The following is a 16,172-nucleotide window of genomic DNA, read 5'->3' on the forward strand; positions in this document are numbered from 1 at the left end:
GAGAGAGAGAGAGCGAGAGAAAGGGATGTGGCCCACAAGGCATTTAAACTCAATTTAGGGGGGAAACAACAACTCCACAAACACTGACATGTCCGATTGACTATTACCGATTAGCAATGATATTTCCTCCTGAGCTTCTCTGCTCCCTCAGAATCATGCATCTGAGGGTGGGGGAATGAGACAGCAAGAGATAGACACCGTCTACAGAATGAGAGAGCGAAGGGAAGAGAGAGAGAGAGAGAGAGAGAGAGAGAGAGAGAGAGAGAGAGAGAGAGAGAGACATCATGGCAGACTGAAAGAAAAAGCAGACGGATGGATTAAGACAGAATGAGAAAGAGAGAGAGAATGCCAGGATGAATGGAACAGACTATAAAAGGAGCAAGATAAAGAGAGATATGGAGAAATAGAGAGATACGGGGGAACAATGAAATGAAAGCGAGCCGTAGACGGATGGAGGGGGAAGTGAGACGATAAGGGATGCTGGGTAGGGACCAGCTTACAGGACTATCAGACAGGTAGCAGAGGCGTGGGGCTTTGGGGGAGCCGAGAAGGAAGGATGTCAATCAATAGACTTTTGTTATAGCTCACGTCCTACCATAATGCTGGGACATAGGGGTGTCTGTGACAAAGACACGTGTGTGTGTATGTGTGTGTGTGTGTGTGTGTGTGTGTGTCTGTGTCTGTATGTCATGAATCTTTAGTCAGTTTCACATATATGAAGAGTTAAAATAACTCTTTCTTGTTTGGACTTATAATGCTGATGGTCTAATTATGTACTAATATTGAACCTGTACAGGGCTTTTCACAAGGGTGTCTGAACAGTTAGTGAATAGGTGCTAAGGGGTGAGAACGGAAGCAGCTGTTTTAGGAGAATGACTGTGCATGAATGTGCTGAAGTGTGTGGAAGAGAGAGCAATGCATATTTTTAAGTGTCACCTTTCCAGTGGAGTTTTTTGTACTGTAGTATCTGAGTGTTTAGTGTACTAAATATTTACCAGGATCATCTGTCCATGAATGCATGACTACTCTGCTCTAAATGTGTGTGTGTGTGTGTGTGTGTGTAAGGAGTGCATATTCACCAATATCATGTGTCTGGTAGAGATGTCCATTTTGGTGTGTGTGTGTGTGTGTGTGTGTGTGTGTGTGTATTAGGAGTGTATATTCACCAGTATCAGGTGCCCAGTGGCGATGTCCATTTTTGATTCTGTGTGTGTGTCTGTGTGTGTGTGTGTGTGTGTGTGTGCGTTAGAGGTGTATATTCACCAGTATCATGTGTCCAGTGGCGATGTCCATTTTTGATTCTGTGTGTGTGTGTGTGTGTGTGTGTGTGTGTGTGTGTGTCGGAGTTGTTTATTCACCAGTATCATGTGTCCAGTGGAGATGTCCATGTTGGATTGGGCGGGCTCCTCGCTCCAGGACGAGGTGCTGCTGCGGGCTGAGGGGCTGGGCATGGGCCCATCGCTGAACTGCGACGACACGCTGTTGATGCGCGAGGTGTGTGCCGTGTGCGCCAGGGGCTCCGGCCGCTCCCCCCGCTCGGCTCGCTCCGACGTCTGCAACGCCATGCGCTGGCGACACAGGTCCTGCCCGGGGAGGAGGAGAAGGAGGAGGAAGATGAGTGACTTGAACAACATGGTCATTCAACCCACGCAACTGTATGGCAGATTGCATTATCAATCATGTCTACAAATTGCTTTTGAAATCAGGCCTTTAAACATTACCACAAATATGTTCTTTCATTAATAATAATGGATGTATGTGTGTAATGTCTGGGTATTGATGAAGATCTGCCATAACATTACTAATCAGATGCATGCCTGATTGCACAGCAATATTTAATCAAAACAGCCCTGAGGACAAAGATTATATGCATACATATGGCTAATGCACACAATAAATCATCCTTACTGTAACGTGCCATTCCAAATTAGAATAGATATTGCTGTTTGCCAAACCACAGAAGACAGTTTTAGCCATTTGTAATTTAGGACTGTATTGATCAACAGCACTGCAGAATGCTTAGTGCACCACCCATGCAGACAGATGGGTAACAGGGATCTATGGGCAGTTTCATGTTATTCCAGTACTAATCTTCGTCCATCGACTATAAGTCACCTCAAATGTGAAAGAACAAAACAAGCCATGTCCAATCCAGCCACAGCGGCTACTAAAATGCAGGCTGCAGTCATGGAAGAGTTAGCCAGCCATCGTTTTCTAAAGATCTGCTCAGAACCAAAACGAGGGCTTCTCAAGGACTACGGCGGCAAATTAGGACAAGAGGAGACATGGGCTTGCAAGGGCTGAGAAGCAGCCTTACCCTGAAAGCCCTGACAGCCTTTCAAAGCCTCTAGTCTGCAGGCCGCGCAGTGAAGTCGGCTCCACCTCTGACAGGTGTGGAGTATGGAGCCGCAACTAATGGCAGCGAAACCAGGAGCTGCATCACAGAGAGAGACATGGAGTCCACTGGACTCATTACTGTTGAAGACAGTACGTCTTTACAGCCTACTCGGAGTGGCAACTAAACTGCAACACAGCCCTGCTACTGATGTTTATCAAAAGGCTGAGCGAAAAAAAAACAAATATAAAAAATCAAATATTCTTGAGAAGCCTATGATTTGATGAAGAACGGAGGTGTGTGTTTATTCCTGATGCTAGGATATCACCTTTTTATTAGATGAAGAAGTGACTCCCTTTGAATCTGATTTTGTGAAACATCACTACAGTGGAATTGCTGTTTGGCAGCTAGAAGTCCGAAGTCACTCCTTTCCTGCTCCCCAGTGTAATGTGGATCTCTGAGTGTGTTCAAACACGGGGGGGGGGGGCAGCGGTGGCCAGCATCGCCGAGGCCGACGGGGCTGCGGTTGCCACGGTAATGGCGACCAGCCAAGGGGCTCCGAGCGTTCCGTGACAGACTCCGGTGGGCCGAGCCGCACGGCACCGAACGGCACACTCATTCCGAACTCGCAGCTGGAACAATCACTGCACACGTCCATCAGCCACCGCAGGGGAAGCAGGAAGTGGAGCCCCTGAGGCAGGAGTCACGGGGCTATAAGCAATGCCCCCCCCCCCCCTCCACACACACACACACACAACGACTGACAGGAAGACAGAGACCACTGCTGGCCCGTGGGCAATTACAGATGAAACATTGCTCTCCAAAGGCCACTGCAGGTCTTTTAAGGGTTTAGGAGAGGGGGGAAAAATGGATTTGAGAAATCGTGATTAACTGAGGGGGTTGCGGTAAGCGAATGGGTAACATTTTTGGAATAAATTGTTTGAGAGCATAATTCAGATCCTCTAGGGCATTGGCCGCCACAGCACAACGCCACCCCTCAGTTGTTTTGTTTCGTGATGTGCACATATTTAAAGCTATATGCTGAAACCTTGTTTTACTCTTCCCCACACTGAGAGTTTACTGATTAGGTTAAAGGCATTAAAAACTATTCTTTTAAATTTCAGTGCAAATTCTTGCATGAGGAGATGCACTTACGTTGCAACAGCATAACACATAGTTCTTGTCATTTACAGGTATAAATTAAGAAATGAAAAAGAGAACTTAACAAAATGTCTTCATTAATACATAATCTCTAACACAAAATTGTTGAATGATCCATCAAATACCTTTGTTTCTCCTCATATTTATATTCTCGTGGTTATAAATTGATTATATGCAGCAAATCCCTACTGCCTCGGTACATATTTATACAGTATATATACAGAAATATACTTGACTGAGATGAAAAATGAGGCATTTTTGGGTATATGCTGTAAATATATGAATATATATTCTGTTTTATGGACATAGATTTCAGGCTAAAACGAAAGAGCTACATAGCTAGCCAGCTGAAGGAACACTACTCAACCCAGCTGTAACAATGTTCATTGTGTGTGAAATTTTTTCCTTTGCACCGAAAATTTGTACCTTTAGCAAATGTTTTAATTTTGAATAAAAAAATACATCCATCCTTAAAGACGGGGAAATGGGCCAAGCAGACAAAGCTGAGGACCATATTAGACCTGCTAATTTCTGTGTCCTTATTAAAAAAAAAAAAAAAAAACATTTGCTGGGTGTGAAAAGAGCTCTGGCTTTGCCTCCGCCTTCCCAACAATGAAGATTACCTTACCCTAAATGACTTGATTCTACTCCCATCAGGCTTCACTGCGCCATTACAGATTCTGAGCCGAGGCTCTGTCTACCCAGCCAGTTATTTTCTTCAAATTGAGAGTAAAAAAAAAAAAAAAAAAAAAAACAGGGACCAAAAGACAGAGAGAAAAGAGGGAGAGAGCAAACGAGAGAGAGAGAGACGGAGAGAGAGAGACGGAGAGGGAGAGAGCAAACGAGAGAGAGAGACAGAGAGAGAGAGCGAGTGAGAGAAATAGAGGCAGCTCTCATTGTTTGAAGACAGCGATCATATCTTTGAAACCCCCTTGATAGTGTCTGCTTTATCGGAACTGGAGGTTTGGCCATTATATTGGAGGGTGGGAGTGGGGGGGTCAGTGCGAACGAAGGAGTGGTAGGGGGGTGAGGGGGGTCAGTGCGGGCGAAGGCTTGTTTGATGTGGCCTGACGTGGAGGGTGATTTCCATACGCGATTAAGAAACAGGATCCAGGAGAAAAGGGTTCCCGGCTCTCCGCTCGCAAAATCTGCAGCTCCCAGATCACTCTGATCAAGCTCCTCTGATTTAGACGAGGAGAAAGGCAGAGCGACTGAGAGACAAGCACGTGTCAGGAGAGCATGTTTAAATGTCTGCCAAACGCCTGGGTTTCATGTGAAGAACAAACACTCTTAATATTGTATCACATAGTTGCTCGGAATTTTTTTTATATATAATATGTATAAATAAAAAGTGCAGTCACATATTCAGTAGCATAGATTGTATTATACATCGAAAATGAACATGCAAAAATACTAAGACACGCACACACACACACACAGTCAGTAACAGACATGCAACCATACACACACAGTCAGATAAATATCTCTCCATAACATAGCCTTGCTGTGACTTGCTTCCTCTACTCATATCAGTTTTAAAAAGCAATAAGGCACTCTTGTAGTACAACCCCTGTCCAGAAGGAAATGTACTGCAGCAGTAAAATAAAAGCAATAAAATCATTTTAAAGAGAGGAGAGCACCATAGGGCTGACAGGTGGGGGTCAGAATGGCGTGGGGGAGGGCCGGGGGTGGGAGAGTTAGTGTGACTCGTTAATGCTGCCCCCCCCCCCCCCCCCATGCTAACCCTCCACAGCCCTCCTGCAAGCCAGAGGCACCAGGAGAGGGAGGAGAGGAAGGTGAGGCAGCCCAGGCAGAGAGCGCCGAGCGTGGGCAAGCTCTCCTGGCCTCCTCCCCTCACATTAATATTCGCCTGCTAATGGGGAGGATGACAGCTCACTGTGAAGGTTGGGCAGCCATGTTTACACACACAACAGCAAGCTCACACAAACACACACACACACTGTATCACACTCACAGCCTTTCCCATTTCCCCCCCCCTGGTGTCTTTGGTCATCTGTTCTGAATGCAGGAAGGCAAAAACGGCAGCTAATTGCATGTAGCCATGTAGAGCCTCCTGGCTTCCCGCTGCCTGCACAGACACAGCAGCTTGGGGGAAATCCCAGGCAACCACAGGGACGCGGCGAACCACTGTGCGATTTCAGCTCGGTACCGTTTTCACAGCACGGCTTCCTGCAGGTGCCTGTCTCCCTTAACGTTTGCTAATGCCAAAAGTTGCCGAAGACCAATGTCTAAAATCCCATCCTTGTGTCTTTAAAAATAAATCGATGGCCCATAATTACAAACTGGAAATGAACAGACGACAATGTAGCCACCCAACCCCTGTCATGACCCGCGGCCCCCCACCCACACACACACAGACATGCCTCAGTCATATCAATACAACTTGAGTCTTTTCTTTCGTGTGCAATAATCGTGCCGATATTCATGGGCAGGGCCGCTCTGCAGCTGGAGACGTGATTAAATATTGAAAATGGGAAAGTGACGTGCGGATTTGCAACCCTGCCCTTCACTCATATTGAGCACAGCTGAGCCCAACAAAATAAAATCAATACGGCTCCGCCACCCCCCTTCCAACCCCTCCAGTGTAGAAGCAGCAGCACCGAGGAAAAAGGTCAGACAACAAACTCATTTCCTTGCTAAAAAGGCCCTCCTTTCAGCCGGCGTTCATATTAAACATTGCTGGCACACAAGGACATCTGGCCCCATCCCTCCGTCCAAGGGAACAATGAGGTGCGGAGGACGTGAGTGGCGTCAGTGCTCGCCAAAGCCTTGAGAGGATGCGGGATTGGCGTAAAAATGCATTTAATTGGCCCGGAGTTGTGTAACCGCATACAGGTGATGACTACATGATTAGAGGTTGTATTACATTTTATGGGCTTCACCTTGAGTGCAGCCACCATAGCGTAAAGCTGCCTTTTCAAATAAGACTTCAAAAAACCAACCCCCCCACCCTGTATTCTTCCCCGTGCAGGACTAAATACATCAACAAAAAAAGCCGAAATACGTCAAGCTCGAACAACCACAGGATATCCTGATCACACGAGCGTGCAACTTTGGCCAGTGGAAGATTTGTGAGTCTGTGACGTGATTGGTGGAGGGAGAGTGGCAGCTTTTACCTGATAGGCTGCCGTGGCATCGGCGCTGGTGTCAGTCCCCAGGCTGGCAAGCTTCTCCTTTAGCTTGAGGTGGGAATGGTGGCGCAGACAGTACAACGACCCCGACACTCCCAGCACCATGACGATAAATACCATGGACACCACCGTCAAAACCAGGAAGTTGCTGGACTCCACATGGCTGTGTTTGACAATGGGGATCTGGTTCAGTTTGCTCCTCTGAGAGAAGAAGAGAGAGAACAAATAGTCTAATCATGGAGTCTACATTTAAAACAGTGACTCACTAGCCAAAACAAATTATCTTGACAGAAACCATATCTTCATGACAATAAATGCAAATGTGGACAGATAATGCATTATTGCGACTTATCACATTTTTTGTGGCAATATCTCCTCAGGAGTATCAGTGCATCTTTTAAGGCCTGGGGAAGTAATCAAAAGTGTATTGGTATGAATACACTTTACATTGTTAATCGAGATTTCTGCCTGGAAATTACACCCAATTTCATTCACTACAAGCACCTGCCTTGCCACCATTTTCCAGAGAATTGTTCAAAAGGAACTGCAATTGAAACGAGCCACAGACTGGTCTCCTGCTAGAGAGTGAGGCCAAGTAACTAAGTACGTAGGTAAGAAAGAAAAACAAACCTTTTCAGAGGTTCAAAACAAAGATGCAATTTAACTGAATTTCTCCCATGACAATGACCCTCAAGGCCAGAAAACCCTTATCTCTTACCAGTAGCCCAGAGGCAGCCAAGTCATCTTGTTCTCATGCTAAATTTATGTGGGTGTACTCAACCTAGCCAGGTTCCACTTTCCTGTTCATGTTGTCCAGTAGAGTGCAGATATACACACACACGCACACACACACACACACACACACACACACACACACACACACACACACACACACACACACACACACACACACACACACACACACACAATTATGCACTCACACAGCGTGGCTGAGCCTGTGAAGTTGAGGCTCGTTCTTGTCTTGGCAGGTTTAAGCATGCCACCATTGGGCAATTAGGGTCGGTCTTCACTGTAAAAGCTTGTAGCTAATTAGCCTCCTAGCCCTGGGTTTGGGCAGGACTCCATCCCTGGCTCGGACCTTTCGGTTTATGGCGCTAGTGGAGGGGGGTGGGGGGTAAAGGAGGTGGATGAAGGAGGGGGCCACGGGTAGTGGTAAGGGTGGGGGTTTGGTGCATTGAAGGGTGTGTATAGACAGGGAGGGGTGGGTGGGTGGTTGATGGGGAGGGGGGCTCTCTGAAGGACCCAGCCCAGAAACATCCCACAGAAGTGGGGTTGTCAGGCTTGTTAACCCCCCGGGAGGTGGGGTGACAGCCAGGGCTAAGCTGGAGGAGAATTGGAGAGGCATTGTTTCCACACGCCTGTGAGGCTGAATAGCCAGGGCCCTCGGAGTGTGGGTCAGACCTGAAGGCTTTTTTTTCTGCTTTTATTCCACACTATTAAAACTCCCTGAAAGGACGGAGGGGGGGACTCTATGGGCTCAGCAAGGGACCCGGCTATACATCTAACTGCAGTGGGAGCTCCACTTCAGCAAAGGAAGAAAAAAAAAAAAAAAAAAAAAAAAAACTTCTGTGGCTGACAGGATCTTTATAGTAAAAAAAAAAAAAATTTGGGGGGAAAAATGCAGGAGAACAGGAATGCATAATGCAGAGGGCATCAAATAGTCATCAAAGCTGTTGAGGCTCAAGGACAACCATCAAGCATTGTGGAAAAAAGAAGGGCTGACTCCGTCTCTTAGGGTTAGATAACCTTCCCATTCTTAACTTTCAATTAGCATTTTCCCTCCACATGGCAAAGTATGAGGGAATATGTATTATGTCTTATATATGATAAACCTGAATACATAATTCCTGGTGGTTTTCATGATATTATTAAGTGTTAGCACACAAAACTCCTTGCAATGAGCTTTCTCAATCAAAAATTAAGGAAATTATGTTTCAATTCTATCAACTTTCAATGTTATTTTCTTAAATTTTCTGAGGATCAGCCTGTATTTGCTGCTGCTGATTTATTCGTTTCATATATATATATTTCTCTCTCTCACAGAAAAAATAAATATATCTTTCATACGGCTTGCTTAATTGTATTTCAGGTTTCCATGGAGTAAGGCCCTTTTTCTCTCTTTGGCATTTCTGTGCTTTTGTGTGGCAGGAACGTTTTTTTTTGTGTGCACATCACACGTAGAGAGAAGCAGACTGGAGGATGTCCTCAGTGTGGCTATAGGCTTAGGGATAACCTCCCCCTCCCTCCCTCCCTCCCTCCCTCCTTCCCTCCACAAGCTTAGTGCTCTCAATCGAATTACATGAAAAGATCTCCGACATGAAAAGATGGCCATGAAAAGAAAATTGTGCTGGGCTAAATAATGTCCACAATTAATTATGACTAAATAGAATAAATGCATTGGGCTCGTTAATAAGGTTTGGGGCGAAAGACACAGCCACAGAGAAAAGAATTCAAGGGAATGAGTGAGAAAAAAATTATAAAATACAAAAAAAAGAAAAGAAAAGAAAACCATCAAACAGTTTATGTGAACATGGCAATCCATACAATCCACACATCCCTGTCCAACACATATGCACAGAAAAGACCGTAGATGAGAGTATGTTCAAATGCATCAAGGCAAAAGGAGCCCAGTGCTTACAGAGGTCAGTGAATGTCCATGTAAATGATGGCCTGCTATTAAACTCCACTAACCACATTATTGGCCGGCAAAGGAACGAGGAAAGGAAATAAGAGCAAGCGTGGTTTACAAATAAAGGCAAAACCGTAAAATAGAACACGCAGGACAGCACTGCCTCTCCAGGAAATAACGGATTTCACATGGACATGGCAAACTACACCGTGCTTTATAACTTAATAACCTCAGTTGGGTTAGGAGAGAAATATGGGACAAGGTGTGAGCTTGTTTGTTATAGCTGTGGCAGTCTATTAAAATGCAATAACGAATTAATACATTTCAGGGCAAATTATTTATTGTGAGATTACTATTGATGGTACAGTTAGTTTCATTTAGCCCAATGAAGGCATGGGTCATTTACAGAGCAACACATTATTTATTTGAAACTCTCTGCACAGCTGGACAATGGTCCTGTCTTTTCGGGAGTGTCTGCTTATATGTCCTTTTGTGGGAAACTGTTGATCTGTATGGAAGTGGATCATTTATAAACTCTGCACCCACATGACAATATGTGTCAAATTTTCAAATGTCTCAGGAGGAGAAGGAAAAAAGACTCACAGCCAATAAGCTTTTTCTGCTGGAAATGTGTGTGTGTGTGTGAGAGAGAGTGAGTGAGAGAGAGAGAGAAAGTGAGACAGAGAGAGAGTCTCCATTATGCCAGGAAGGAGTTTTTTGTTCATCTGTCGGGAATGAAATTGGACTTGCAAATTTTCCAATTCACGCGAGCAAACGTAGCCAGAGACAGGCAGCTTGAATGCACGTCTCATATGAAATGCTTCAAGGCACTGTCTCCGATTAACCTACAAATAGCAAAATGAAAAAGCCCAAATAAAAATATTACTGCAAAGATGCAGGCAAACTAAAATATTTCTCAAATTAAAGCATCTGGTTTGACCAACTGGCTAATTGGTGTATTCTTATATAATGTAGAGTGTAAAATACAGGTGCTGATTTCAAATATATATATTGGTATTTTAGCCATAGAAAATATATAAAGCAATATTAACTGTTTTGAAGACTTTAAACAGCAATAGAAATAACATAAAAATTGTTTTAAATAAAACTAGCTCTCCTCTAGCTGTAGTTAATACAGGTTAAGCATTGTACTGCTTTGAGAGCATAAAGATATAGTGAGACTGGTCTGGTGTCTGTATACATTTAAGGACACTTTCTTGTTCTTTAAAAAAAAAATATTTGACCACAAACACACACAAATTGACTTATCCAATGTCTGTATGTTTCTTAGAAGTGCACATCATGGAATACTGCATGCAAAGACAACATACATGTTTTTGTTTTAATCCAGCAAGAGCTCATTTCTTTAAAGCAGCTGGCTGGTTCTAGTTGATCACTTCACTTTAACTAAGGTCAGGACTCCTTAATACTGGGCATTGTCTCTTACAAGCAATATGCTGAGAGGTATGGATGAGGAGAAGTTTTTACCCCTGTTCCCTCTTTCCCTCTCTCTCCCTCTTTCTCTCCTTCTCCCTCTCCCTATTTTCCTTCACCCTGTGAAAGGGAACGAGGGATTAGGAATCTAGCAGGGGACAAAGGGCAGATGGATTTCGGAGGCTCTGGCTTATTCAAATGACGGAGGAAAGGTCAGGCTGAGAGGGCGAGAGGGGAGAGAGGGAGAGCGACGGTCGCCCTTTCGCTCTCTCCACACACAATGATCACTGTCCAAAGCCCTGAGCATCACAATGCTTTCCACGGACGGCCCACACCCACTCCATTCAAACTCATCCAGAGAAAAAAAATCTTTAGTAAATAAATAACCATACGAAAACACACAAACACCTCACATAACCATACACTTATGCCTCTACTTGCAAAATTGACAATTTCCATATTACATTATAAAGATGATCCACATGGTCACTAAGACACTCTTCAATTGTGTTGTCTGTATATGCCCTGTGATTCAAACATGGTTGATAGTTTATGGACTTGGCATGACTGGATCTCACATAAATCATAGTTGTAAAACCATTAGGCTGAGTTAATGAATGAATTTTGCTTTGCAATCATCTATTTTAGTTGTCAAATTTATTTTAAAATTAGAATGACAAAACAGATACTACAAACAAGAACAATTGATGTTTTTATGCATTTTACAATTGAATGTTGCCTTGATCATAATTATTTTTGACGGTATTACGGATAGTACTGACTTACAATTATTTGTAGATTGAACTGTATTTTACATGTTAAATGTAAATGATGGTCTCAAGATACTTTTCCCAGTATGACTGGATGGAAATAAATTCTGACAACCTGCTTTGCAATGATCTTAAAATGACTTGAGGTAAACTGTGACTGCAACCGCCAAACACTTTCTAAATACACTACACAAAATAATAATTAGCCTTCGTTTTGGTGTAAATATAAGCTTACAAATTAAATTGTACGGTTTGGTTTAGAATATCAATAAATGACCGATCGCATAACATAAACTAGTATAAAACCAGACGCATAAACATATTTGGGCGACATTTCAAAATGTGCATGTTATAGACTTGTTTAGTAACATTTCTGAGTTTTGCTTTGAACCCGTCCACAAATATGAGGTTTTTAATAACTATCTCTAGTACTAACCTAGCTGATCCATGGCAGCCTACAGAGTAAACTAACGGCAATCGATCGGGAAACTTGTATTATCCTGAGGACAGACCGGCGCATCAGTCCTCTGGATCGCTTGAAACAAGTACGACGGGCTTTTGAGTCGCAATATGACGTACAACACGAGGCATAAAGTTGTACGAATTGTCTTTAACCATTAAGAACGATCAAAGATGTTAATGTACTATTGTTATCTTGTAGATATCGCGCATTTGTTAATAACACTAAATGTTCGCCCACATCCATCAGTAGCCTATAGGTAAGACTGCTGCGGTTTAAGTGTACAATACGTAATAGTGCCGCACCGTAATAACACAGTACGTGATCTGTATGCTGTAAACAGGAAATATGTATGTATGGATTTCGTATGCATACACGTTGTACAGACGCATACATGTTATTTGAAACCAAATGCATTCACGTATGCACATTCACCTCAAAATGCATTGTAATACCTGCTCCGGAAAACGCTCCAATGGGGAGGTCCACTATTACATATTTGAATTACCAAGGATGCTCGCTTGAGTTTGGCTGCACCACAAATCATATTTTAAAAACCGTAAAACACACAGATATTCACCTGTTCTCATGTTGTGTCTACAAATATATGTACAAAAAAGTGCATATAGGGATAGTTACCTAAATCCATTATGAGGAACCAAAATGCGGAGATCGTCGTGGAGATAGTAGATTCCTATTCCAGAGCCGCACGTTTGGCTACTGTAACCACCCGGTAGCAGCAGTGCACCCGACAGTGCCTCGGTTTGAGGACTAGTCTCCTTTCGGTCCCGCTGCTTAAAAGTTAACAACCTCCCATCCGCCTCCCACGTAAGGAAAGACCGCAGTTGCCTTGCCATACTTTCGCAGTCGAGGGAAAACGGCAAATGAGAACGAGGGAGAGAGTCTGAGAGCTAAAGGTAATAAAGAAAGCGAGAGAAAGAAAAAAAAAACCGAATGGAATGCCCGCCAGATTTTCCAAGCCTTGTAAGAAGCTGCAGTAGGCTGCCGAGTCCTTTGAGCGTTCATGTGCCAATGAATGAAAAGACAGAGAGCTGTGTGGTTTTTTTAAAAGCACAAAGTAGCGGACCAGAGCCCCTCTTTATATTCAGGCGCGCTAGAGTCCCTGTCTTCAGCACATGTCACATCCACTGGTTGCTATAGCGATACCTCCACATGTTGCCGACAGCGACGGCTCAGGGAGAGATGGCTGCTAATAAGCGTGTGGGGTAGAGGACCTTTATGAATGGACATTGGGTTTGTCACTCATTTGTTAAGCTACTTGGGGGTTTATGTGTTCTCAGTGAATTGCTTTTGCTCCCTCTTCCTTTCTCTCTCTCTCTCTCTCAATATCGTTGAGGTAGGGGTTTGGGGATTGGGACCACAAAGTTTCAGACTCACAGGAGTTGAGGTGATAATTGAAATGGTCATAATGTATTACAATCTTAAAATTGAGGGGAGGCACCTAACTTTAACCCCTTCTTGGATTAAAAAAAACCCTCAAGGGTTTTAACCATAGATTATTGTACGCTAGACATTTTTTTGTTCATTAGGTGAGTCGCGATTCATTACAAATTGCAAATGTCATGATATTTCAGTAAAATACTGTTGTCGAGCTGTTTAGGCAAAGTATCACGGTTTAGTGATATCTGTTCTGCCTCATAAACGATTATTCTCCTATAATGTAAATGACTGCTTCTACAAGCACGCTGTGACGTGGGGAAGAGAAACAAACTGAGGGGATCTTTTTTTTTATTTAGACAAAAAAAAGAAAAAATCTTTACTAACCCAACGACTGCTGATTGTGTGGAGTGGAACAGCTGCAGCGAACGGGAAGGATTAACAGGAGAAAGGAGAGAAAGGAGGACGTGGGGCGGGAGGATGGGGGGGGGGGGGGGGGGGGGGGTGTTGGTTGGGGCGAGGGTCGTCAGGTTTGAGTGTGTGTGGATTTGGTCCACGGTGCTTGTGTTTTAATATGTGTGTGTAGTCAGAATAACTCTGTGTGTGTGCGTGTGTGTGTTTGTACACATTTTTGTATGTGTGTGTGTGTTTGTGAAAGTGTCTATTCAGGAGGCGCTGATGTTGGAGGGGTGTCCTGTCAAATGCAGATGACGAGTCCGGGGAGGGGTCTTCAGTTTATCTCTCCTTTCAGCCTCGCCCCCACCCCCCCACCCCATTGTCCCTGTGCAAGACAGCTGGAACTGGCAGCTCTTTGCAGAGCACAAAACCTGCGTCAAGCACCCAGCACTGAGGGGTCACACACACACACACACACACACACACACACACACACACACACACACACACACACACACACACACACACACACACACACACACACACACACACACACACACACCTGCAGCAGCTGCACCCAACAATCCAGACCTCACTGTACATTAACCGTATGTGAAGCATTTGTCTTGGTAATGTGAAAATTATCCTTAAACTGCCTTAATAACATTATTACAGAGATATGAAGCTATTTTATTAGTGGGTGATCCATATAACGACTAAACCGTGTGTGAGAGAGAGAGAGTGCCTGAGTGTATGTGTGTGTGTGTGTGTGAGTGAGTGTGTGTGTGTTGGGGGGCATCAGGAAAGATGTCCCCCAACTCCGTGCCCCTTGCTTCCAGGATTTCGGCACAAAGGACACATTACATGCTGGGCACCACTTTTCACCTCTCCTGTCACCCCACACAACTTCCTTGTCAGTCAGAGAGCCTTGGATTGACTTCTGCACACTTTGTGAAAACAAAACATTAGGTACGAGGGGGGGAGGGTGGTGGTGGTGAACCCTGAAGGTTTGCTTAGGTCCATTCCTGTGCCACTATTTCAGCTTTGCCATTCTAGCGATCTGCCGCAAGGTCTTTCTCGAAATAATCTTGCTGTAAAGCACTGCCTTTTCTCAGTGGAAGATGCTTCACACTGACCTCAGAAGTCGGGCAGATTTGGTCTGTTGATGTACCAGAATCCTTTCTCACACTGTTCCTGTTGGATTCATACTCGGCTCTCGAGCACTCTGATCGATGCTGGGTGTCCATTTGTGTGTGTGTGTGTGTGTGTGTGTGTGTGTGTGTGTGTGTGTGTGTGTGTGTGTGTGTGTGCAGGTGGGATTAATTGGTGTTTATGCAAGAGTGCTAAAGGGAGAGAGAGAGAGGGAAACTGGACAGAATACTGATACTGTGTTTGATTACTGTCTGAATAAATATGAGAAACCTTTGACTATGGACAGAATTGCATTTGGTTATGTGCACACATCACATCATCTACTGAAAACACGACCGAATGCTTCTTCATGTGTGCATCTGAGCAAGAGTGTATTTCTTAGGTTTACTGTTGCCGTGCATGTCCCTAATAAATGAATAATGAGTGTGATTGTTTCTTGAATGACTAATGTTTATAGGTTTCTGCTCTGTTCTTGTTTCTCTCTCTCTCTCTGTCTGAGTGTATGTGTAATAAGTGTCTACAATGTGCATAAATGTGTTGCATGCAGAGTTGTGTGATGAATGACATTTGTGTGTTTTTCTGGGTGTATATGTCAGTGCATTGATTGCATGATAAATAACTATAATGTTTGAAACAGTAAGTGTGTGTGTGTGTGTGTGTGTGTTGGTTTACAGGTAGTGACTGTCTGCTTGTTTGATGAATGACTGTGTGTGTATGTGTGTGTGTATGTGTGTATGTGTGTGTGTGTGTTGAAGCCAGTGTGTATTTGTTAAGTGTGTCTTTTGTGATGAATGAATGTGTGTGCATGTCGTGAGGGAGTGCCACTATAAGTGAGAGAAAGCGAGAGAGGGGAACTAAGTTCACATAAGGCAGAGAATGTGTGTGTGTGTGTGCGTCTGTGTGTGTGTGTGTGTGTGTGTGTGTGTGTGTGTGTGTGTGTGTGTGTGTGTGTGTGTGTGTCTGTCTGGGGCCAAACCTCCAGCTCTTGTAATATATTTGAGTAAACAGCAGATAAGGCGGAGGAGCATAAGGCAGGGTGATGGAGGCTGCTGTTTGTGCCCGGCCAAAGTGTGGTCCCCATAAAAACACAGCATAATGAGATCAGATTACCCTAATGCTCGGCACACTGCTCACTCCTTCTCCCCCTCCCTCCCTCGCTCCTCGACTCCCTTCATCTCTCTCCCCCCTCCTCCTGTTTTCTCTCCTTTCTCCCTCTCTCTCTCATTCTCTCGCTCGTTCTCTCTCTCTCTCTCTCTTTCTACCC

The 16,172-nt window shown here is 44.2% G+C and overlaps 1 protein-coding gene across 1 annotated transcript in view; it reads right to left on the bottom strand.

The window, feature by feature from the left end:
- The window catches only part of ptprn2 (protein tyrosine phosphatase receptor type N2), a 177,143-nt gene that overhangs the window by 27,027 nt on the left and 133,944 nt on the right, over positions 1 to 16,172 (bottom strand). The window contains 2 exon segments of the mRNA XM_031584363.1: positions 1,359 to 1,583; positions 6,634 to 6,849. Of these exon segments, the coding sequence (XP_031440223.1) occupies positions 1,359 to 1,583; positions 6,634 to 6,849 (441 nt within the window).

The sequence above is a fragment of the Clupea harengus genome, chromosome 17 (genome assembly GCF_900700415.2).
Source record: "Clupea harengus chromosome 17, Ch_v2.0.2, whole genome shotgun sequence".
Lineage (NCBI taxonomy): Eukaryota > Metazoa > Chordata > Actinopteri > Clupeiformes > Clupeidae > Clupea > Clupea harengus.